Source organism: Phaseolus vulgaris, chromosome 3, assembly GCF_000499845.2.
Source record: "Phaseolus vulgaris cultivar G19833 chromosome 3, P. vulgaris v2.0, whole genome shotgun sequence".
Classification (NCBI taxonomy): domain Eukaryota; kingdom Viridiplantae; phylum Streptophyta; class Magnoliopsida; order Fabales; family Fabaceae; genus Phaseolus; species Phaseolus vulgaris.
The window spans coordinates 52,816,898-52,842,155 of record NC_023757.2 but is presented as its reverse complement, the minus strand read 5'-3'; the positions used below and the strand labels follow the sequence as shown (position 1 = coordinate 52,842,155).

The following is a 25,258-nucleotide window of genomic DNA, read 5'->3' as shown; positions in this document are numbered from 1 at the left end:
TTTAGGTGAATATGTCATATTTATCTTGATATTTCACATGCTAAAATTATTTTTAAAGATTAAAATGAATTTTAATTTATTGAAATATTCATAGCTTTATTCGAAATACTATCCATCATTTGGTAATATCACAAGTGATGGGCCAGGATTTCAGAAATGGGGCATATGTAAAAAACATGTGCTGCAAATAATGAAAGTGTTGGGAGTGGAAATATTAAAACGAGGAGTCCAAAAAGCAATAGGAACCCAAAATTTGGAAAACGTAAAAGCATGACAGTGGACCCCACACGCATAGAACCTTAATAAAATAAAATAAAAACTGCCATATGTAATTGGATTAGTACGTAAATGCAAACATAACAGAAATACAATTGGTACGTGAATGAGTAGGGAAAACCAAAACGAAATTTTGCTAAATGGTGCCTCCATAATGCTACGTAAATGAGATAAGAGAGAGCAAATATTACTGGCCCTACTCACACAAAATGTTATGTTATATACACAAACCAAATGCATTCTCATGCAGTAACTTACACACAATTAAGTATATAGAAAAAGTAATAAATATACCCACATTTAGGTATGAAAATCTGTACCCGAAAATTAAAAATAAATAAATAAATTATGATCACCTTAACATTTTTCACTAATATGATGCAATTTAGTATATATATTATGAACACGAGTAAAAAAAAATATGAGATTGGAGAAGTCATGCCTAACTGACATTACTTTATATAAAGAAGTAAAGTCATGTCATAACAATTTCAATTCAGATTTTGTCCATATGGAAATCGTGTCACACTAACATGACTTTAGCTAAAATCGTATAACTAGAAGTTGTGAAATCCATGAACGATCTTGATTAATTTTGAATTTAAAACATATAATTCCAACTCTATCAATAAAAGAATGTTTGTTAATAACTCATTCACAAGAACTTATAATACATGTACAAAGTTGAAATCTCAAGGATGTAAGGACTAACTTATTCATAAAATATTATTGTGTTATTTTTTAGCTATTTAGAAGAGTGAGTTTCATCCTCTCTCTCTCTCTCTCTCTATATATATATATATATATATATATATATATTGAAAAACTTAACACCTCTTTTAGGGTGTGTTTGCTTTTGGGGGTGATTGAGGTTGAGGGTGAGAGTGAGGGTGAATGGGTGTCACCCTTGTTTACTTCTAGGAGAGGGAGAGGTTGAGGGTGAGAGTGGGTGTAAAGTTTAGGGTATTTAGGATCCTTTCATAATTGAAGAAAAATGAGAGTGGAATGAGAAGAAAAGACAATGATGTCCTTCATACAATAATATTAATAATGGAAATTATTATTAATAATAATTTTTTATATATAACATAATTTAAAGAATAATAAATAATATTAAAATTATCTAAATAAATTAACTTAAGTAAAAAAATTAATTTAAATTAATAAAATGAAAAATAATAAAATTATACTTACATTTAAAATTATATTTAATTATTTTTTGAATTATATATTTTTTCTTTTATTTATAAATGAAACTTTAAATTATTTTAATTAACTAAAATATGCATAAAATTAATAATTATTTATTCTTTTTTTATATGTAAGGGTAAATTTGTAATCTCACATTTTGTACTATTCAAAGTAATTTAAAATACTCTTACAACCATCACATCACTCACGTATCTCAATAAACTTTATTCACACATCTACCCTAACATACCTTAATCCAAACACACTAACTTTTTTCACACTTTTTTCTCACGCTCTCACTTTCCCACACCTTGAACTTTCCACTCCCCGATCAAATTTACAGTGAGCGAACTTTTGATCTTTTAAATCAATTTTTTTGTAAACATTTGCCTTAGCATAAGTTATTATGTTTCAAACAATGCATAGTCTTATATAAGAATTATTACATTCCAAATAATACACGATTTTAGGTTAGAAATATTTGTATTTTAAAGAATATTTAGTCTTAATCATGAATAATTACATTTTAAATAACACTTATTCTTAATCAAGAACAACTAAGATCTAAATAATACTTAAATTTAACTAAGAGTGAATGAATGAGGTCCAAATAATACTTATCTTATATTTGCAACAATAATTTTCTTATTGGAGTTGATCATGTTGATTAACAAGTAAGCACAGTCTTCATTACCAGGTAAATTAATTAATATTAAAATTTTCAGATTAAATCCTTTTATGACATATATCTTTCTATTTACATGCTTTAAATTACTTTTAACAAAATATTTTCCAAGTGAGTTTTACAATTTTTTTTATAATGGATCTCAATGTCTTCATTATACGTCGATTTTATGAAAAACTCTTAATAGAGCATCTTTCAAATTAAAATATCATCTATATACTATAATTAAACATTAGGATCTAGGGTTTAGAAATATTAAAAAAACATCTGAAAATAATAAAAAATTTAACTATTTCTAATTGTGGATTTTGCCTTAATCTATTAGTAAACATCTTTTTATTATTAAAATAAATAATAATAATTATTTATCTGTCTTAACTTAAATAATCTTAATTTTTCATTGTATTTTATTTTTTAAAATATAAACTTTCCTCTATTTATGGAACGGTTCATATTCATCAATGTTCAATTATACAAATTAATTTCCTCACTTTTATTACCGTGGAAAATCTAAATGCGCGAGGTACAGTTCGAAGAAGAAAAGAAAGATGTATAAAAAGGCAAAGCACGTTTTCCACGTGTCCACAATTTCGCGGCTTAACCTCCAAAGAAAACAAAATACCTAACTATCGCAAAATCCACTATCGAAGAAGACCAAGACGCGAATCTCCTTTTTCTTTCCGAAGAAAATCAGGCAATTCTGTGGAGAAAAGCAGGAGCAGAAGAACAGAAGAGGGATTGATGAGGGAGTTCGTTCGGTTATAAACGCAGTCGAGGACGATGGTGAGTTCGATTCGTGATGGAGCCAAACCAGATTCTGTCATTGCGGACCACCACAACTGATCCCCAACATGTGAAGGTCATTCAGTGGGAGGACTTCCAGCACGATCTCGCGAGGTTGGCCAGTCTTTCTTCCGCATTGGCCCAAGCCAACCAGAAGAGGAGCATCCTTTACAACAAGCTCGACTCTCTCATCCAGGTAGGGTTTTACACTTTTAGGTTTAGGTTTTGGTGTAGGTTTAATGGTTATGGTTTTAGACTTTTTTAGGTTTAGGTTTTGGTGTAGGTTTAGTCATTGCTGATTTTCGAAACCGGTTTTAATGGTTTATCGTGTTGTTACCCTAAGTTTCTTTACATTTGGAAGTTATGTTTGTGCTGTTGACGTATTTACTGTGTAATAAATGAAATTGTAAGGAAATGGAGTTGGAATTTAGTGGCTGGAGGGTTGGCGTGTTTGATCTGCTGGAGAATCTGAGCTCGAGTGGGGAGTGGAATCGTATTTTTGGGTTTGATTTGGAAATTATTGGCGAAATGAGGTTGAGACGAAAACGTGGTGTTAAATGTAATTGCATTTAGGTTTAGGTTTTGGTATAGGTTTGGTCATTGCTAATTTTCGAAACCGGTTTTAATGGTTTATCGTGTTGTTACCCTAAGTTTCTTTAAATTTGGAAGTTATGTTTGTGCTGTTGGCGTCTTTACTGTGTAATAAATGAAAATTGTAAGGAAATGGAGTTGGAATTTAGGGGCTGGAGGGTTAGCGTGTTTGATCTGCTGGAGAATCTGAGCTCGAGTGGGGAATGGAATCGTATTTTGGGTTTGATTTGGAAATTATTGGCGAAATGAGGGAGTGAGACGAAAACGTGGTGTTAAATGTAATTGCATTTACTGTGAAAATTAATTAGAGCGAACTGTTTGACCTTTTGTTTTTCACTGTCTGAGTGGATCCATCGGTTTATTATGATGATTTTGGTTATGGGTTGTATATATATATTTGAGCTTGTGTGCCTTTTGTTTTCACTTTCTTGCACTGCTGTGCTCTTGTAAGTAACCTATGTTGCCTGTTTGTACTTTTACTTTTTTTTTTTCCATGTATTTTTACCTTACACTTGCTATTAACTTGTGTGCTTGGCATAAAATTATGGCTTTTAATCATGGATATATTCTTTGAGAACACACACAACACACTCATATGTGCATTATTTCATTTATGTCTATACATTTTGTAATGGTAGTCATCCCAATTCGTTATCATGCTTTATCTGTTTTGGGGTTGGTTGCTCCACTATTATCTAGTATTGATGACTTTGCTGTTTAGATTTCAATTTAAGTGCACCAGTTCCATCTTGTCAGTTTGATAAGTGATTTAGTTTTTATTTACACACGGGGATGATTTTTCCCACTAATTGTTGGTTTCATTTGACAAAAGTCAAAGTTTCCAATATATAGGTGTATGATTATTGCCTATTGATGAGCAATAATTTTGTGAACAGGGCAATTCTGAGTCATTAGGTCGGTTGAATGAACTTGAGGAGATGCGTGAGAAATTGGAATCAAAGAAAATGGTGATGGAGAAAATGTCAATACGTTCTAGGCTGGCTAAGGAGGATACTAGCAAGCAGGAGGAGCAGCTTACTGGTGAAGTGCAATCACTTTTGGTTGCAGGGGGTGCTCTTTCTGGATCCAGCAGAAACCTCCAAGTGAGTTGCTGTCTTACTCTATTCAATATAATATTTTTTTCCTGGAAATAATTAAAATTAATAAGTTCAGTAGTCTGTATGAATTTTTCTCTATCTTTTTTTTATCAGCAATGTTATTTTTTTTTATCAGCTTTTTATCAGCAATGTTGAAGAGTGTTTCTGAAACAAGAATGTATGTTGTGAATATCGGCAAACAATTGGGATGGTACACATGGATTGAACCTTTTCTTTTTTGCATCATTGTGGCTGACATTTTGAGGGATATTAATAGAAGAGTATATAAGGGTCTTCTATTCTATAAAACACTTATACTTCTATATGATCACGTCTATGTATCAGATATATGTATACAATTTTGCTACACTTTGATACTTCACTAATTTGTATCTGTAACACATCCAAGCCTTTAAAAAATTATGAAAATATAATATAGCCTAGATATGAGAATAGAAGTATGTGTAAGATTTACTAGCATTGTCTCAATGTACAAGAGTAGAAGTTGTCCTCTTTATGAATGATGCTCAAGAAAGGAATCTATTTGATACTTGTCCTATGTGTAGGTAATAGGCGTTGATTTATGAAAACAACAAACAGTAATGACAAGTTGACAACTGTTAAATCGTAGAAAGTAGAGTCATTGAGCTGAAATCGTGTATTTTTGAAACAACACAAATGCTTTATTTATATTAGGAAAACATAATTAATACAGTGAATAGAAAGAGATTTGATATCCTCTAAGAATAAAGATATGATACGAGAATAAAAACAAACATTCCTAATAATACATATATAATTTAGATATTCCTTATTATGTAGGATATACTCCTTATTTCTATAATTATAATACCAACAATAATCATATCCCTCTACGTGAGGCTAGCTATATATATCACATGATGCCATTGAACTTGATTTAAACATAATTCTCAATAATTATTTGAGATATGATTTGATTACATTAGATAGATGATTTTATTACATTAGGGAGATATGGTATGATTTGAAAAGGAGATATCATACTAAATATTTCCCATTATTAGATATTGATTTTGTTCCTTATTACTGTATCTCTTCGTCATTATAAATAAGAATAATCATGTGTACCCAATACATGGAATTTTAGTATATTCCTTCTCGGTTTATCTCTTCTCAACATGGTACCAGAGCAGTACCATCCTTCATGATTTGTTTTGTCACTAATCCTTTCAACATGGTATTAGGAGCCTAAAGAGAACGGGACCCTAATCTGTGCATTCCCTATAGGTCCACTGCTCATACGTGTAATTTTTAGAAGCATAGTATGCTTTATGGTTTTTGTTTTTTTTCCTTGTTGTCATTGTTCACTCCGGATACTCTATTCACCACCGTTTGCCTAGTTCAATGCTGACAACTTCTTGGGGAGTTTTTTTCTGACCAGCATTATACCATCGACCTTTATTTAGTGAATACTATTTATTGCCAACATTTTTTTGATGAGTATTGTTTACTACTAACATTTTTCCAACGAATACTATTTATCCTCAATCCGTTGAGTACTATTTACCATTGGCATTTTTCAAAAAGTATTGTTTATTGTTGTGGTTTTTTCAGTACTCTACCACATTTTTTTTGGTAAGTTTCCTTTTTGTTGAACTTTTTCCAATCGGTGTTATTGTTTGGCATCAACATTTTTCTGGTGAATATTGGTCAGTGTTGACATATTTCCACCAAATATTGCTCACCATTGACTTTTTTTCTTTTTTATTTTCATGTGGCGAGCCTTTTCTAGTTGGCAACCACCACCACTGGCATCACCTTGCTAAGTGATGACCACTTTTGCTCTTCGATTGTCAACTTGCCCTTTAAGCATTTTTGCATTGTTGCTTTTTTGCAACTGTTGTGTCCTATGAGCAATTTTGCTTTTGGTCAAGTGCCATGTCATTTATTCATGTCTGCTTTCTAGCAATCGCTGCACTCTTTGAGCATTTTTTCACTTTTCAGCAATTGTTGTGTCATTTACCCATTTTTTTCTATTTTGGAAGTTACTGTGTCCTATGACCATTTTTAACCGCTTGACTAGTATGATGAACATATTCTAGCTTGAGGGAAAGTATTCAAGATATGATCTGAAAGGACGAAGCATGTTGAAGATTGATTGTCATTTGCCATAGAGACAGTAATGTTTGGGAAATATCTACTGGCTTTGTCATTAGCTACTCTATCAGCTTTGACAACCAACTAGCTGTGTTGTGTTTGTGACATTTATAACAAGCTTGCCTTATATGATACATATGCTTGAGCTTGAGGAGGAGTGTTAGAAATATGATTTGATTGCACTAAATAGGGGATATGATATGATTTGATTTGATAGGGAAATATCTTACCAAATATTTCCCAATATTAGATATTGATTGATTTTGTGCCTTATTACTATTTTTTTTCTTCATTATGAATAAGAATACTCATGTATGTAGCCAATACTTAAAATTAACAAAGTGGTACCATCTTCGATGACCTTTTTTGTCACTAATACTTTCAACCAATATATTATTCACCGTGAGATCCCTTTTAATAATTTCCTGAACGTATTTCTTGTCCTCCCTCTACCTTAGTTGAAACTTCAAACCATATGATTTACTCTCGTCACCATTGGCTTCAATTGGCATTTTTTGGCATGTGTTCAAACCACCTTAATCAATTTTCTATAATTTTTTCCTAGATAGGTGACACTCCAATATGTTGGACACATAATTTTGTATCCTATCCTTTATTGTATTGCTACAGTTCCATCTTAATATGCTCATTTTTGGTCTTTCCACTTTTCTATCTTGTTCTTTTAAAGTCCAAAATTCACCACCATTAAGTAAAGCATTTTCATTTTAACCACCCATCTTACGCGTTACATCTACATTAGTTTTCTAATCAATTTGTAATATTGCTGGTAGATAATTTAAATAAAACTTCTGGTATGACATCTCTATTTTTCTTGTTTCTTAATGCCTATAATTTATTTTACTCCTACTTAAACAAAAACACTTGTTCCAATGTTCATCTTCAAAGCTCAAGTTAACCTCTTCCCTTGATTGTTTGGCTAAAAAACTATATCATCTTCTGAAAGCATACATTTAGGTATAATCTTTTGCTTGTATTTAGGAAACACTTCCAATACTAAATTTATACAAGGACTCAAGGCTGAGGTCTAATGCAAATCTATCTTTATAAGAATGTCCTTAGCCTCGCCTCTAGGAGTTTTCACGATTGTACATACTCCATCTTACATGTTTTCTACAACACGGTCAATACATGTAATTGAAAAATTGGAGAATGAGGTACGAAAGACTGTTTTCCAGATAAGATTTTGAGGCTGTGCAGAGAACAAAGACATCAGGCTGTGTGATGGGTCTGTAGTATTCTTTCACTTCTCCTCTTCTTCCCTTCCTTAAGTATTAAACCATAAATTACGTTAAGAAAACTAAATAATTGTTGCATACATGGGCAACTTGGACATAACTATTATAGTCTTAAGTTGTATTCCATCTCGCAACCACCAAATGTTCATCATACAGTGATAATTTATAAGGTGTAAATCCTTAATACGTGCTACATATAGTCCTCAACTCTCAAGGACAACATAGTTTTGACTATATTTTAATTTTAGTTTGGGTGTTTTCTAAGTTACAAATTGTAAAAGGCAAAGTTGTATTTGTAACGGGTGATTGTCTTGTCTACTTCAACCTGTTGTTAATTTAGGACGGTTTGTAATATAGTATTAGAGTTATTCTCCTAGTGTAAGCTGATGGCCTGTATGGTACAATAGCGCAGTTAGTAATCTTTGACATCTTATCTTTTTGTAAGCCAATTCGTTGTTGTCAACACAACATTAATTAGTTACTTATTAGTTTTTTTTTTACTTACACACTAGTTAGTTGCTGATTAGTTTGTTAATTACAAATTGGTTAGTTAGTTAATCATTAGTGTTAGATATTATTAGATATAATTAGATATTATGAGATATCATAGATATTGTTAGATATCTCATATTTATGTAATGGGCTTAGCCCATATGTTTCTTTTCCTATATAAACATAACCCTATGTGTTCAATATACACAAGGAATTTACCCTATTCTTTCTTTTCCTTTAATAATTAGTTACTCTTATAACTTCCTTTGTACTTTACATAAACTGATCCCATTGTTTGTGAGAGTATGATAGGATGCATGTAAGGATAGGAAGTATATAGGCATAGGAACATGAATTAATAACAAGAGTTGAATCTCTTCATGTGTTGCTATCATGAAATACTTCCATGATCAACTTAGAGTCAATGATTCCATTTACAATTTGAGAGTAGAATAAGAACAACATAAGAACATATAAACTTAAGTAAGAATGAGAATAAAACAAGCTATGGATAGATGAATTAACAAAAAATTAAAAGGATGAAAAGTCTTTGGAAGGGATGAAGAATGGTGCACCACTTGTAGAAGAAGAGGACTCCATGCTTTGTCAAGATAAGCTCCAAATGTTAAATAATCACTTTACTCCTAGGAACCAAGTTAAGACTAATGCTTCATCACGCACATAAAGGTGTCAAAAATTTGCTCCCAAATTTCTATTTATCTAAAGTGTTTTTTACAAGAGTTAGACATGGTTATTTATAGGATAAACCATCCTAAAATCCCAATGCTAATTCTAAGGTAGTATGTGTTGGTTGAGACTAACAAAGGAAATAGGAGGGAAAATTTAAAAATTCTAATGTGTCCCAGGAAAAATAATGAATTTATCCTACAAATTTAATGTTTCCCAAGAAATACATAAATAAAGAAAATAATGAACTATTTATGGGAGCAAAAACATCTTGTCATGTTCCTCATTGTTGTCATTAGAATAACATCTTCTTGCTCATTTTCTTTGTCTTCATTCATGCACTCTTTCAGAGTAGAATATTTGTAAGATACAAAAGTTTAACATAAATTTTCTTGTATTAGATTTTAAATTTTCTAATGTATGGTATGTTTGGACATATTTTTTTTTTTAATTTTAAATTTATTCCCATCCCTTATTTTGATGAATATTACTTTTCTGGGCTTTAAGTTCTAGGGGAATGTGTTGTCTCTTGATTGTAAAGATGATTGTTAGGCAAGAAGATAAGGAGAAAGTGTGGAAGGTGTATTATAGAAGGAGATTTAAGAATACTGAATAAGTGGGTTTTCGGGTAGTTTTGTTGGTTACGGTTGGTCTTTAAAGAATGACCAACCCGGTAGGTTAAGGGGACTCTTTTTTTGTATGTGTGTTGTTTTGACAGGAGTAATACCTGTGTGAAAGGAATTTATTTCCTTTGTGAATGTTTGTATGTTCTGTAAGGTGCTGGAATAATAGAAATCATTCCTTTTTCGGTGTTCAAAGTGTGAATCTTTTTCTTTCTCTTTTTGGAGCGTAACAATGATTCATTTATTGGTGAAGTATGTGTTAAAAATTGATATTAACTGGATTATTCTTGTTTGCTTTTACTGAGTTCACCTTTAGCTGAATAGATTATACCTTTCTCAGTTTCTCTTGTACTTGTTCTTAAAAAATTATTAACTCCTTGTTTTCTCTCAAATGTGCTATAAAAGCTTTCTTTTCTCTTAGTCCATGTAACAAATGACATTGATGAATTTGTTTATTTGAATCTAAATAACAACATTATTTCTTGTTTTGAGGGAAACGAATTAATTATTGTTTACATTTTACTAGTGTTAGCAGAAAACTGATGATGCTTTTATTATAGGAATCGAGCATACAACTACTGTCTGATGAAAATGGTTATGTTCATTTGAGAAAATTGCAAAAGATGCTGAGGAGGAGGCAACAGCATATGATATCTCAAATTTCAATGCTCTATCCTGTTAAGATCTTGGTTGGACCATCACAAGAGCAAGAGCTTGAGGCATATCCTTCGGGTAACCTGGCAGGTAAGGGTTATTAATAGTCTTTTTTTCATATGTGCATAGTGCTAAGGTGAAAAGAATGGCTAAGGTCATAAGAAGTCAGAAACTTGCAATTTAAATAAACTATTGAAACTTGAGGTGCTGGATGGTTCAATCGCTAATCCTTATTTTCTTATTGGTAGGATATAGTTCTTCCATAAGTTGGGTTATAGGGTGTCTTTCATCTTGTACTCTGCTTGGCTGGTGTGTTTAGAAAGTGGATTTAGGACTAACTCAACTCAACCCTAAGAAATTGGCTTGCAAGGTGAGATTTAGTCTTATTTCTAGTTGATGTGAGTTCTCCAACACACTCCTTCACACCGATGACCGGACTTCTTGAGCTTAATAAATAATTCTATCCCAAAAGTATTGATTACAAAGATCTATTGAATCTTCTAATAACTTCTAACAGTACACCTAATATCCTACTAACAACCGTGGATAGCAAAGAGTGGTGAGGAAATAAGCCTAGTTGGTGCCATGTGAAATTTTTCTTGCCTAGTTTGCAAAGGAAATGCATTGGTTCAGGGAAAAATACCAAATTCCCTAGTTGCCCCATTAGCATAATTTTCTGATTCCTTGTAGTTTTTATGTGGATTGACTGTGAAACTGCATCTCCTCCTCTACCACCATGCATGGTTCCACTCCACCCAATGATCCGGAGGTTCCAGCTCTGGTATTTGCTTCTCTTCTCCCAAGCCATGCTATAACCAAAGGTGGATGGGCATGTAGAAACCTTCGGCAAGCATGTGGCAAAATCTTCTTATGTAAAATGACGAAGAGCATTGAAAAGGATGTATACATCATGAAATTAATGAAACTAAGGACTTCACTTTCAAATCTCACTAGAAACACCACTTAGAGGAATTATTAAGGGAAATTAGGAAAAGGAAGAGGAACTGGCCAGATACAAGCAAGGCAAGCATATGTGTCAAAATCATCTGAAGTGAAATGGTGAGGAGCATTAAAAGGATGTATACATCATGAAATTAACGAAAGTAAGGAGGACTTCACTTTAAAATCTCACTAGAAACACCACAAATGAAGGAATTATTAAAGGGAAATTAGGAAAAGGAAGATGAATTGGCTAGGTACAAGGCAAGGCAATGGAAGGGGAAGATAAGGTGCTAAAGAGCATAGGAGGAAGATCTTGACTCCAAAAGGAGAAGAGCCAGAAAAGAAAATTTTACAGGATAATATTGTTTTCGAACAAATAGCTTGCTCTTAGAACGGATACATACTTTTTTTTACCAATACATTTTCTTTCTTTCTACTTTTATTTCCAAACAAACAGTGGAACAAGAGGAAGGGAAATATACTATTTTTTCCCCTTTTCTCTTGAATCAAACAATTGGAAAGAAAACATTTTTCTCTTCTCTCAATTTTCTATCTTCTCATTTTTTCTTCCCTTACTAACAAACATAGTTACTGCTAAAAGAAAGAAAAGTGTTTCACTATCTGCTCAGTTATAGATGTTTATCTGATTCTGTCTTCATCCTGTTTTCGTTGAACCAGAACTAAATCTGTATTCTTTTATCATAATTTATGTGATTTAACTTGTGAACCACTTCATTGTTGCTCTATATGGAGGCCTAATGTGCAAGGTTGAATCATTATGTCTTTTGAGCTCTGTTATGTATTTTCATTTTTCTTTGAAGTTTCACATTCAATTTGTAACCATTAAATTGACAGATCACTGACGGAAATACAAACCTTTCGAGCATCCACCAGTTAATTATTATTGTTTTTCATATTACTTCTCTTCGTACTGTTGTAAGGGACTTTCATGCCATGTTTTATAATGTGACATAGATGCACTAGAAGACCATAGCCATTCATTGGATGCTAACTCTAGTTTACCTTATGTTGAATTAAATTATCACAACTTTTTTGCTAATATTAACTGCAATTGTAAGTGATACCTTCGCTGATTTTTATTGTTAAAGGTTTCATTTATTTCTTTGCTCAGGGACTTCTGCTGGACTTAAACCAGTTAATCAAGGAGCCTTAACAATTCATGGTCTGCATTTGAACGTGCTATCTTTTAGGAAAATGAGTTTTTTCACTGATAAAAAGGAAATTCAGGGGTCTGCCACTGCCCTAGGATATGTTGCACATGTAAGTATTAGAATCTACTGGGCCTTTATTTTTTTCTCAACTGAATGTCTATTTCTATCTTATGTTTATTGTGATCCATTTACAAAATTTGTCAGGTACAGTTTCTAAATTTTCATACATGTTTTGTTTTTCCATTACAAAACGTCTGTTTCCAGCTATAGCATTTCTGATGCTAGTTCATGTCGATGATTATAATTATTGAAATGTCTCCCCTCTTTGAATAATTTCTGTTATTGAAATGTACTTTACTGGACTGATTTTCTCGCAGGCTGTTACACTTATAGCCTCTTACTTGCAAGTTCCTTTGCGATATCCTGTACGGTTGGGTGCTTCTCATTCATATATTGTTGACAATGCACCTTCAACAGAGCTAACATCTGAAGCTTCATCAAATGCAAACACAAATACGCATGTGGAATTCCCCCTTTTTTTAGAAGGTCAAGACACAACAAGAGCAGCTTATGCTGTATTCTTACTAAATAAGGTATATATTTCTATTTCTTATTGCTTGTAGTAACTCTCAGTCTGAGTGCAGTTAAATGCATTTTTCACTGACACTTTCTGCCGATTATCATTTGTCTGATGTATTTGTTTTACTCTGGCTTTTCATATTCGTTGATGACTATGTTTCTAGTCTGTAGCATCCGTGTTTTGCTTGGTTAGTAATTGAGTTCCTTTATGTTTCACTGAAATAGCTTCCTGGCCAAGATTGCATTTCTTTTTTGGGACTTTGCTCCAACTTGTACATGCTGGTTGATTAAGAAATTATTTGGACTATGAGAGTAAAGTTTGTTTCTGAACTGAGTTTCTCCGTGTACTTCCTCGTACCAAAAACAAAAAAAGGCTTTACATGCACTGAAAAATAGCATAAAATGTACCTTACGACATTCTACATAATTTGATTTTAACTGCAGGACCCAGCGTGTTGGCAGGTAGGTTTGCATCTGTATTATATCTTAAATATGCTCAATGTATTTAAAGTCTCGCATACTTAGTTACTGCCTTTTATTTTTTTTTCAAGTGTGATTGCCTGAACGAGATTCGATATTTATAGTGCTGACATATACTTCCTAATTAACCTTAGAGCTCCTTTCCCTCGAGCTTTTTTTGATTGTAGGATTTAGAACAGCTTTTGAATTACATTGATGCAAAGAGTTTGGGACCACGCCATGTACTTGATAATTTGAGGGAGCTCTTGAGGATTATCCAGTCTTCAGCGTTTATAGACAGCTTGATATAGTAGTTTTGTATCTACTGTAATTTCCTTGTAAATCGATTTTTTTTAATTCTTGCCTGGTGCAATTTTTTTGGTGCAATTTTTTTGGTGCACCTTCCAATGTAGCGTTGTTATCAAAATAGAGCCCAACTTTCTATAATGGATTTGGTATTCTTTAAAAAAGAGTATATAGTACTGCCCAAAGTATTGTTAAACCTGAAACAGGGAGTGGGGTAGAACTCCCGATGAAATCCTTCTTTGGGTGAGAAAAGGAGATGCAATGATTTTTCAAATTTTGATGATTTTAGTACGCCATGTGGTTTGTTTATTTGATTTATTTCTTTTAACAGTTGTTGATTGAGTTATTTAAAAAAAAGGTTTTTCTTCAACGCCTTTGTGGTGCATTTATCAGGATATGTTAAACGATTGAAAAATATTTTCTGAACGTAAATATTTGAAAGAAAACTCTATTTTGTGATTACCATTGAGTTTTACATTGAAATAAGAACAAAAGAAACCTACTAAAGGAAATGCAATTAGTGGAGAAAAATAGTGAAAAACTGAGTTATCATTGAGTTATTAGACTAAACCTCAAATATCTCAACTTCCTCCTACTCTAGAGCTTTGAGAGCTCTAGCTCCTTCCACCTGACAAGGGCATCCCTTACCATAGCTTTAAGACCATAGCCTCTTCTATAAATGAGATCTCTATGTTTCCGCATGTGATTTTTAGCCAAAATTGATACGTACTTTACATCTCCATCCTGTCTTTCCAATACGAAAAGACTTCTCCTAGAAAGGAGGCCTGGGGAGAAGCTCCTTCTATGATGAGATATGGTTCCATGCTTTCCATGTATTTTTTTCACTAGCTGCGATGAGGCACTCTATCCTTTATCGGCTGAGCTCTGATATTAATGGTGAGAAACAAGAAAAACACCACAAGAAGTGAGGGATAACATAAGTATTTTTTTAAGCTAGAGTAACGCAATGTTAGAAGAGAAGAAAGAGAAGAAATTACTTAAGATATTTTTATATTGGTTTAGTTAGTAGAATTGACATAGATTTTAACGAATTTTTTTTAGAGTAACAGCAATGTAACAAGACAAAAAAAAGAAGAAATTATTTTAAGATATTTTTATATTAGTTTGTTGGATCAGTTTTAAATTTAAACTTATGAATTTTATTATGAAGAATTTCCTATTGAATTAGTCAATAGATAAATCTTAATATTTAGATTATCACTAAATCGTAACTTTAAACCTATTATTTAGACTCAATATTATGAATGAAAAATAATGCTAATATTTGAAAAACTGCTACAAATTTAAATACATGGAGAAATGTTATATAGGAGAACAATAAATTATAATTAATTACTTATTATAGTTTATATATTGATTTTACATTTTTCAATCAAAACCTTATTTTATTATTTGCGTTTGGAATTTCTTATATATATATATATATATATATATATATATATAAAAGTTTAGTTTACTTTTGCTAGAGATAGAACATCATTAATCATGTTTCCTTCTTCTACACCTACTTTTATTTTCTTTTATTCGAACGTTAACAATTTATCAACATAGACTAATGAATAAACACTGCCTATTATTTTCTATAATCACCTCATATTAAATGTTATTTGTATCTTGATGATTTAGTGTAATATCAATACCAACTAAAATATACTTTAACTAAGATACAATTTAATTAATCTAATTTTACTAAACCAGAAAAATAGATAAAAAAATTAAAAATACAAAATACTTATGATTTCTTTTATTAAATGCATGAAATTCTTTAACTTTTTGTAATTTAAAAAATCCTTCCAAATATTGTTACTTGATATTTTATAAAACCTTTTAGATTACAAAATTCTAATAATAATTCTTTCAAAAGAAAATTAAAAAATCTTTTAAATTTAAACTAATTTTTATATAAATATAAAATGATATTCTAAGATGAATATGCTGTAGCGGTGGTGTTGTTGGCATCCCCATTTGGTTGTTGTATCCAGAAAGCAATGAGTCGTCGTAAGTGCTGATTGGTCAAAATATAAATCGTTTTATTGATAATCGTTGCTGCATTGAATTCAATTGCATCAATGGCGGGGGTTTCTCTCAAGTGCGGTGACTGCGGTGCTCTCTTGAGAACCGTAGAAGAAGCCCAAGAGCACGCCGAGCTCACTTCCCATTCCAACTTCTCCGAATCCACCGAACCGGTTCTCAACCTCGTTTGCACCGCTTGCTCCAAACCCTGCCGATCCAAAACCGTTAGTCCAATCCACAATTCTCGATTCTCATTCTAGGGTTCAACGATTTTCTTCTTCTTTCTTTTATATATTATGTATGTGTGTTATTAACTGAATCTGTTACTGTTTCTGGTTCTGTTGTTTGGATCACGTATACAGGAGAGTGATTTGCACACTAAAAGAACCGGTCACACTGAGTTTGTTGACAAGACTTCCGAGACCGTGAAACCGATTAGTTTGGAGGCACCGAAGGTGGATGCAGCTGCTTCGTCGGAAAACCCTTCCGGCGCCGCATCAACTGATCAAAATGAAGGTGTTTTTTTAGTTTAAACCGAGTTAATTAACATGGGATATTCCTAATCTAAAATTGTAGAGTTATGAATTAGAGGCTTAATTACATGTAACACGTTCTTTTTAATCAGTTTTAGTTCCTACAATCTAGATTAGAACTGAATAGAAAGTGTGTGGGTTAATGACTAAATAGTCAAGATCCTGAAGGTACAGGATAAAGCGAGTATTTAAATATAAACGAGATTTCACCATTATTCATTTAGGTAATGAATGATGGAATTCGATACTTATAGTTAATGAATAATTGTGAAGATGGTGTTGTGGTTTTAGTTTGTACTTTGCCTGATTGTGATGTATGTTGTAATGCAGAAATGGTTGTTCCTGAAGTTGACAAAAAGCTGCTTGAGGAACTCGAATCAATGGGTTTTTCGACGACACGGGCTACGCGGGCGCTTCATTACTCTGGTGAACTTACTCGCAGTCTTGCATAGTTGTGTAGTGTCTTTACTGGTCCAAAATTGTAATATTGTCGTATTTTTGTTCTTTTTTCCAACTGGTTTGTTTTTTTGCTTTCACATGTGAGAAGACCAATATAGGCTTGTGTAGTTTAGGTGGATGAAATGGAGGATTGTCCAAGTAAAATAAATAGAGGAAGACCAGTTATGTTCACCTTGCATGAGACTGTTTTTATTGAAAATGTGACTTGCAATAGATCCTAGCAGCATTGCTTGATCCTAGAGCTAATCTCACCTAGTGTGACGAGGCTTGATTGCTATTTTAGATTTTTTATTTTTTCTTCCTGCCTTGAAAATTATTTTATTTTGATGGAATAGTGATAGAAAAGGGGAATAATGAGATGGTGTGGAAAGTTTATTATAAAAGGAAATTTAAAAGATAGTTAGCTGTTTACAGCTGTTGCGGAAGGGGGCTGAGACTTTCTTTCAGGAAGTCTATATATTCTTCTCTTATCTGGTAGATGGAAGGAGGATTATTGTTTTGTAACCGGGAAGGCCCTATTTTCCTTTCTAAACCTTGGTTTGGAAGTTTTCTGAGTAGTAATACAGTTTTGAGGGACTGCCTCTACAATTTCTTTTTTGTGTTTTACCTTCTCTGTGAAGGCTCCTAACAAATAGTTTGTGATCATCTTTAGTTATTATTGCATCATGACACATTTCTGGAGTATGTTAGCTGCTTATGTATATGTAAGTGAGTACAATTGATTATAATAGTGCCTTTTGTCATGGGACATTCTTGGACGTTTGGGAAATGTTTTAGTCATATTTTCAAAAATATTTGCAATACTTTATTAATATTTGTATATATCTGAACATTTATAGTTATCGATACTCTATGTAGATATTATTAAATTCAATTTCTCCCTTCTACAGGTAATGCTGGCCTTGAGGCTGCTGTAAATTGGATAGTAGAGCATGAGAATGATTCTGACATAGATCAGATGCCCTTGGTACAGTATTATATTATTACTATCTCTCTTTGTTATTGTGTGCTTAACTGTTGATTGCTGCATAAGTAACAAATTTGATGTTGCAAACTTAAAACAAAAATAAGTTTAGTTCAAGTAATGTATAAGTGCCAAAATTTGTTCAGTGTAATCAACTTGCATCTCTAGTTTCTAACCTGCTGAATAATGATTCACTCAGGTACCTGCCAACTCCAAAATTGAGGCTCCTAAACCTTCTCTTACCCCTGAAGAACTGAAGGCCAAACAACATGAACTAAGGTATAAAACTGAATTCAGAAAACATTCATACTAAAGGGAAAAGTTATGAAAGAGTTTTAATATTATTATGGAGAAAGGACTTGAGAATAATTTTATAAATGTATTGATTCACTTGATGGAAGTAATGTATAATGATGACCCAGGGTAATCCCTAATTCAGATAACATTAACACTAAAGGGTGAAGTTACGAAGCTATTTTAGAGTTTTAATATTTTTATGGAGAAAGGAGTAGAGAATAATTTTAGAAATGTATTGATTTACTTGATGAAAGAAATGTTTGATGATGACCCAAGGTAATCCCTAATCTGCTTTCACCTGATCTTTAAAGGACACAGTTGATGCACTCTTTATTTTCCTTAGTAGCATAGGATGATTAAGTTAACAGCTAATGCGAATGTGTACTGCACCCTGAGTCCCTGATTTAAAATTTTAGGTAGTCTTGAAGTTGTTAATTATTAGAAATTAGAAATGTGTCTTCTTCTGTGTCCTCTACCATTTCATGTCAGTTGTATAAACGCCATTAATACACGACAATATTAATGTTATTGAAATTAGTGTCAATGTATTGAGTTCTGGCCTTGTGTTCAGTTGATATTGTCATAAGTTCATAACATAATGGCCTTTTGTTCTGGCCATTAATACACAAACATGTAGATTTTTTATATTATGTAGTTTAGCACATATGCACATGTGTCCAGAGCTAGTGTACATGGAGTTACTTTTTAACCCTATTTATTATTGCTTATATATCTTTAGATTGTGTAATAATTTGACTTTAAAACTATAATATCAAGGGAGAGAGCTCGCAAGAAGAAAGAAGAGGAAGAGAAGAGAGCAGAGAGAGAAAGAGAAAAGGTATTTTGTGGATTCATCCATTTGCTTCTCACTTATTTCTTGTGACTTTCTTTACTGAAATACACTTGTTTAAAATTTTTACATCATGGAAAATATGGGGATGTGCTTGTATGTAGACTTTGTTAGAGATATAAAACCAACCATGGTTCTCCATGTACATTTTTTAGCTTTTGGTATTGGGAGAGTTGGTCCCTGACATGGTGTATGACTCTATGATTGAGTTCAGTTACTCAATCAATGACTTAAAATGTTTTTGGGCATCTTTTGTACTAATTTTTCTGCTCTTATACAAGTCTAGTTATTCCTATGCAGTTGGACCAGTTTATAACATTGTAATATAGTATTTCTAAATACGTTTGTCCATATTTGTTAATGACTTTGGATTGTCATTTTCTTTATTTTTATGAAGGAGAGAATTCGCATTGGTAAGGAGTTGCTGGAAGCAAAGAGGATTGAAGAAGACAATGAGAGGAAGCGGTCTGGCTTAGCTAATAAATTTACTGTTGCACATCTTGTGTTTTGTTTTGAGTGCAGTTGGCTACAATAAAATTTTGTTCCTCTTGCAGGTTGTTGGCCTTGAGAAAAGCAGAGAAAGAGGAAGAGAAAAGGGCTAGGGAGAAAATCAAGCAAAAGTTGGAAGAAGACAAGGTTTCAACATTTCCTAACCATTTTGTTCTCTCTCTTGATCTTTTATTGAGCCAGTTCTTACCTGACTTTTGAATCAGATCATAGGAAGTGTCTTTAATTGGAATATGCATGTGAAATATATAAGTCCTAATTCAGTCCTAAATCTGTGTTGCTTACATCTATTTGATTTTGTTTTACCTTATGCGTTAAATCCAGATCGTTTGTCATGTGGCTGTTGTTGGATACTGATAATACATTTTGGGATTTGAATTTATTTTCCCTCAAGATCATTAACTTTCAAACATGATTGCTTAACTTTTTGTCTCAGTCTCTGGTAAAAAGATATAGAAGTCTAGGACATTAATTCAGGCTGTTTATGTAAAGATAAGTCACCATTGTCCATACATGGTTGTCAAAAATGAATAAAAATTGTACTTTATTGATAAAAAGTTATTTATATCTGATAGATTTATGTTCTTTTGAATTATACTATATTGTTTACATTTTGGAGTTGCATTCCACTTGGCATTTAGGTTATCCAAGTTATAGGTTAGATAAAAATGGTTGAGTTATGCTCCAACCCACAAATAAAGTGTTCTGCAATATGCATATTAATGAAACCTATTTCAAAAAAGTTTGGTGAAAGAGCTAATTTCTGTTTTGCCATTTTATTGTTTTAATGAAAGAATTGAATGATTTGAGATACACATAAATAGGAGCATTAAGTGCAGAGAAAAATGTGAGGGTTAATTTGAAGATACAGTGACTATTTGTGTTCAATGAAAGTTTCCGCAATGCCCATTTCCATACATGCTATACCAGAAACACCCATTCCGAAAATGACAGTCTACTTTTTGTTATTGCTAATCAAATTAAATATGGACAGAAGGAGCTTATGCATTTTGAACAAAACTGTTGGTAACGAAAAATAATCTTGGAGTTTGCTACTACCGCATTTATGGCTGCAGGAGCTTTTCTAGACTAATGTCTAAGTTTTTTAGAAAAACTTGAGGAGTACAACAAGCCTTTTTCTTTCAAAAGATGGCATAGGAAATCAAATATCTTTTATCACGGAATTTAAATCAAGTCACCTTGTTTGTCTATTATGACAGGCAGAAAGAAGGCGGAGACTTGGATTGCCTCCAGATGAACCTTCAGCAGCCAAACCTTCACCTGCACCTGTTGTGGAGGAGAAAAAGGTATGATCTTGGCCAAAAAAATTATGGGAACTTTATTTTTGTCAGTTACATGTTTATTTGAAATTTGTGCATGCAGAGTTTTGTGCCTGTTAGGCCTGCCACAAAAGCTGAGCAAATGAGAGAGTGCCTCCGTTCTCTCAAGCAGAACCACAAGGTACATTATTGGGAACACCTTTGTAGTTGACAGTATTAATAACTGTTTGATAGTTGATGAACTGGTGTCAATCTAACGTTGAATAGCATTAGCTTTAGAAACGTTAAAGTAGGTATTAAATATATTACGTAGGGAAAACTTCTATATGCTGTACTTATGAGTTGCATGACTCTAAATCTGGCTTTTGATCTCTGCTCTTCCCTCTATTGATTATATCAGAATTCTATAATGAGTAGAGGTGTGTGATCAAGCTCTTTGAAATATATTGTCTCTTTTATTTATCTTTAAGTTGGTATCAGAGTGGGTTGATCCCGCCATGCTGGTATCAGTCTTCTCCATCGAAGTATTCGTCATAGTTTTCTCCGGTATCCACCGGATCTGAAGTGTCTCTCCAAGCGATGACCAACCCTGTCGGTCCTGAAAGCAGATTCTGCTCCACGTGGCAAACATGCACACTCTTGGTTTGTTGTTGTTAGGTGCGTGACATCTCGCCAAACCTCCTGGTCTCTGTTTTGACCTCGAGTTCTTCATTTTCGGCATGGTTTGAGGCCAAACCTAGGGTTCTCTATTTGTTTATTGGTGGTTGTTTCTTCTCTCTCAGTCTCCACTTTCGATAATGTCTTTTGCACCTGCTGTCTCCTTCTCCGAAACTCCCACCATTACTTTTGAAAAATTCAATTGGAAAAATTATCTCTCTTGGGTTGCCTCAATTGAACTTAATAGTGTATGTTGACGATACAGTCATTCCAGGGCATGATGCTAACGGGATATCTCAGCTAAAGGAACACTTGTGTAAAGATTTTCAATTCAAAGATCTTGGAGGCCTCAAATACTTCTTGGGTATTGAAGTAGCTTAGTCAAAAGAAGGTGTTGTAATCTCTCAAAGGAAATATGCTCTATATATCCTAAAAGAGACAAGTATGATCGATTGTAGATTAGTGGATAGTTCTATGGACCTAAATTAGAAATTAATGATGAAACAAGGTGAATCTGACTCTGATCCAGATCTAAAAGACTGGTCCGAAATACTCTTTATCTTACTAGTACTAGACTTTATCTATCTTTTGTAGTTGGTATTGTTAGGCAGTTCATGCAGGCTTCTTGTATTGGCCATTGGGATGCTATCATCTGTATTTAAAGATACCTCAAAAAGGCTCCATTACAAGGTCTGCTAGATGAAGATAAAGTAAACACCCAAATCTCTGGGTGTAGGGATGTTGATCACGCTGGATCCCCTATTGACAAAAGCTCTACTATAGGACATTGTATTTTCCTTGGAAGGAAAAATTATTTCTTGAAAACGTAAGAAGCACAATGTAGTTGCCTGATCAACTGTTGAAGCTGTGGATATAGAAGAATGACGTCTCTTACTTGTGAACTTGTATGGGTGAAACAATTTCTTCAGGAACTTAACTTTTGTGAGATTCAACAAATGAAGATGCATTGTGATAACCAAGCTACTCTGCACATTGCTTCTAATCCAATGTTCCATGAGAGGACTAAACACAGAAATTAACTGTCATTTTATTTGGGAATGATCAACTTGCAAAAAAAGTGTTTACAAAATCCTTAAGAGGACCTCAGATTGAATTTATTTGTTCTAAGTTTAGTACGTACAATTTGTATGCTCTACTTTGAGGGGTAATGTTAGAATAGGTATTGAATATAGGTAGTAAGTAGTTGTATTGGAAAACTGCTATGTAGTGTACTTATGAGTTGTACCTATCTCTATACCTAGTTCTTGTTTTTGATCTTTGCTCTTCCCTCTACTCATTCTATCATAATTCTATCAATATAAATATGAGAACACGAGAGGTATGATCAAGCTCTGTGAAATATGTTGTCTCTTTTATTTATCTTAAGTAGAAATACCATAGAAACCTCCATCACTTTATGCTAAATAATACATTTTTTAGTGCAAATTTTGCATATAGCTTTTACATCCAAAAGTATTACCCCCCTGAATCTTTTCTACTTAGGTTCTTACTGCAATACCCTAACCTTTTTGTTGTCATGAAGGATAACTGTTTCTTAGGACATGCCCTTTTGATCTAATAATTTTAATAATTTTTCACGGCAAAAAGCAAAAGTGGTAAAATTGTGTTTTCCAGAATAAAGATGTACTGCTACTTAAAATTGAGAGTAGAACATTCATTTTGATCTTTGATAATACAGAAAGATATATCTAGTTGATCCTGCAACGTGGCCGTTTTTTAGTATGCATAATGTTAGCCGCATTTTACCTTCTGCTAAAGGAATTTGATTGCTTACATCTCTGCATTACTTCTCAAATATTGTTTGTCAAAATGTATCTTCTTAAAAACATTGTTACATCTTTAGCCTATTTACATGTTCACGTATTCTTGGAGCAGGAGGATGACGCCAGAGTAAAGAGAGCATTCCAAACTCTTCTAACTTACATAGGGAACGTTGCCAGAAATCCCGACGAGGAAAAATTCAGAAAGATACGTCTTAGTAACCAATCTTTTCAGGTATCAAACTCTGTCAGATATTGCCCCCATTTTCTGAATGCTTTTGAACCTTAACTTACGGTAAGTTTGTGTTGATGTTGGGTGTGTTTTACAGGACAGAGTTGGTTCCTTGAAAGGGGGCATTGAATTTCTAGAAATTTGCGGGTTTGAGAAGATGGATGGTGGCGAGTTCTTGTTTTTGGGCAGGGACAAAGTTGATATGGCGATCCTGAACTCAGCCGGATCTGAACTAGACTCTGCAATAAAGAATCCCTTTTTCGGAGTTCTTTAGATAAGGTAAGATGGTGCAAGTCTTATAATCAGACTTCACTTCTATTTCCAACTCCACTGCTACTCTTTCTTCATCAAACACCTGTTATTTCTTTACCTGAAGTTTATGAGGTTCATAAATATCTACACAGTGATTTATACTTGGCCTTCATATAAGTTTATGAGGTTTATTACAGTTTTCTTTCATGACTTCACCTTCTTCTATCTAATGTGATGCACGCCAGTTTGGATTTTTTAACCACTTTACCAAAACTCATAATGTAAAATTGAAATAAATTAGATAGAATTAAACTTTCTTTTCCACAGATTCTTTTACAGGGAATTTAAATATATTCAATTTAATTCTTTATTTTTAATGTATTTTTAATTTTTTTATTTGAATAAAATAATTCAAATGGATTGATTTTTTTAATTTTATTTTGGATGAAGTATTTTAATTATTGCTAAATATGAAATTATTTTAATATTAAATAATATTAATAACTAAATATTAAATATTAAATGTTATTCTAGTTAGTAATGTTTTTAGTTGAATTTGCTCATGATAAAGGTCTTTCTCGGTTAACAATTACTTGTTAATATTCACCACCTATCTTGGTTTAAGCATTTAATCAAAATTGTACGATGTTGGAATCTTGTTCTAACAATTTAACGAAATAAAAAATGAAAGTCTCTCGACACTTTTAACTTACATGACAAAACAATAAATATGTAAACATGTCAATAAACTCTACTAAATTAGGTCAATCATTATAATTAATGAATTAAATTATTTTAATGTGTATATTCATAAATAATTTATACATATTTTTTTTAATTAATATATGTTTTAAAATATAATTTACACTTTTTTTTGTTATTCTGAAAAGAAAACATACTTTTAAATATTTAGAAAACATACTTATTTAAATTTTCATTTAATTTTTTAAGTTACATGAACAAAAACTCGATTTAATATGTATATATAAAAAATAATTATTCAAAACTTGTCATTTAAAATTAAACTAAACCTTTAAAAAATAAACTCATAAATATTATTATTTTTTAAATAAAATTTAATTAAAAAGCTTAATATTTTAGTTTCTAAATATATAATAAAACCTATAAAAAATAATTTAAAAATATAAATTAAGAAATTAACCTATGTATGACAACTCTTTAATAACAAAAAAAAAATTAAAATCGTCACGACTTCTTCACAATAACCACTGACATAAATCAGTAATATTTTAAAAAAAATCAAAAATTGGTTATTTGACACACAAAAATTGCATCTTAGTTGAAAAACTTTTTTTTCTTGCTTCTATTTCATATTTAGTCACCTTTGGTCAGCAGAGAAAATCTGAGAGAAAAGAACAATTCACAATGACGGAGATGAAAACCAAATCCTGTTATTTACTTAAAAGTGTTGGTCTTAGTTTATTTGCTAAGATTTTTACCATTTAATAGGAAGCATGTT

At 32.3% G+C, this 25,258-nt stretch overlaps 2 protein-coding genes across 4 annotated transcripts; both read left to right on the top strand.

The window, feature by feature from the left end:
* The first annotated feature begins 2,623 nt into the window (after positions 1–2,623).
* On the top strand, positions 2,624–14,220 carry LOC137808732 (vacuolar protein sorting 38). Of its 3 annotated transcripts, none has more exons than XM_068609995.1 (6): positions 2,624–3,131; positions 4,423–4,629; positions 10,381–10,564; positions 12,549–12,697; positions 12,966–13,181; positions 13,815–14,220. In XM_068609995.1, the coding sequence occupies exons 1-6, from the start codon at positions 2,952–2,954 to the stop codon at positions 13,935–13,937; spliced, it is 1,059 nt and encodes a 352-aa protein (XP_068466096.1). In that variant the 5' UTR covers positions 2,624–2,951; the 3' UTR covers positions 13,938–14,220. The 3 variants fall into 3 exon arrangements, with proteins under 3 accessions (XP_068466096.1, XP_068466097.1, XP_068466098.1); XM_068609996.1 differs by having other exon boundaries at positions 2,691–3,131; positions 13,799–14,220; XM_068609997.1 differs by having other exon boundaries at positions 2,691–3,131; positions 13,782–14,220.
* Positions 14,221–15,871: 1,651 nt separating this feature from the next.
* LOC137808730 (uncharacterized) lies at positions 15,872–23,993 on the top strand. Its single transcript, XM_068609994.1, has 12 exons — positions 15,872–16,190; positions 16,329–16,482; positions 16,830–16,925; positions 17,849–17,925; positions 18,122–18,201; positions 18,997–19,057; positions 19,467–19,534; positions 19,624–19,705; positions 20,797–20,883; positions 20,960–21,037; positions 23,410–23,529; positions 23,624–23,993. Exons 1-12 carry the CDS (start codon positions 16,023–16,025, stop codon positions 23,798–23,800), a joined length of 1,248 nt encoding a protein of 415 aa, XP_068466095.1. The 5' UTR covers positions 15,872–16,022; the 3' UTR covers positions 23,801–23,993.
* The last annotated feature ends 1,265 nt before the right edge of the window (positions 23,994–25,258 follow it).

Coding starts and splice junctions, on each gene's coding strand:
- LOC137808732 (XM_068609995.1), top strand. CDS start 2,952: ATGGAGCCAAACCAGATTCTGTCATTGCGGACCACCACAACTGATCCC. Junction 10,565..12,548: donor TCCTTCGGGTAACCTGGCAG/GTAAGGGTTATT, acceptor TTCTTTGCTCAG/GGACTTCTGCTGGACTTAAA. Junction 13,182..13,814: donor CTGTATTCTTACTAAATAAG/GTATATATTTCT, acceptor TTTTGATTGTAG/GATTTAGAACAGCTTTTGAA.
- LOC137808730 (XM_068609994.1), top strand. CDS start 16,023: ATGGCGGGGGTTTCTCTCAAGTGCGGTGACTGCGGTGCTCTCTTGAGA. Junction 16,926..17,848: donor GCGGGCGCTTCATTACTCTG/GTGAACTTACTC, acceptor TCCCTTCTACAG/GTAATGCTGGCCTTGAGGCT. Junction 20,884..20,959: donor CTGTTGTGGAGGAGAAAAAG/GTATGATCTTGG, acceptor TTGTGCATGCAG/AGTTTTGTGCCTGTTAGGCC.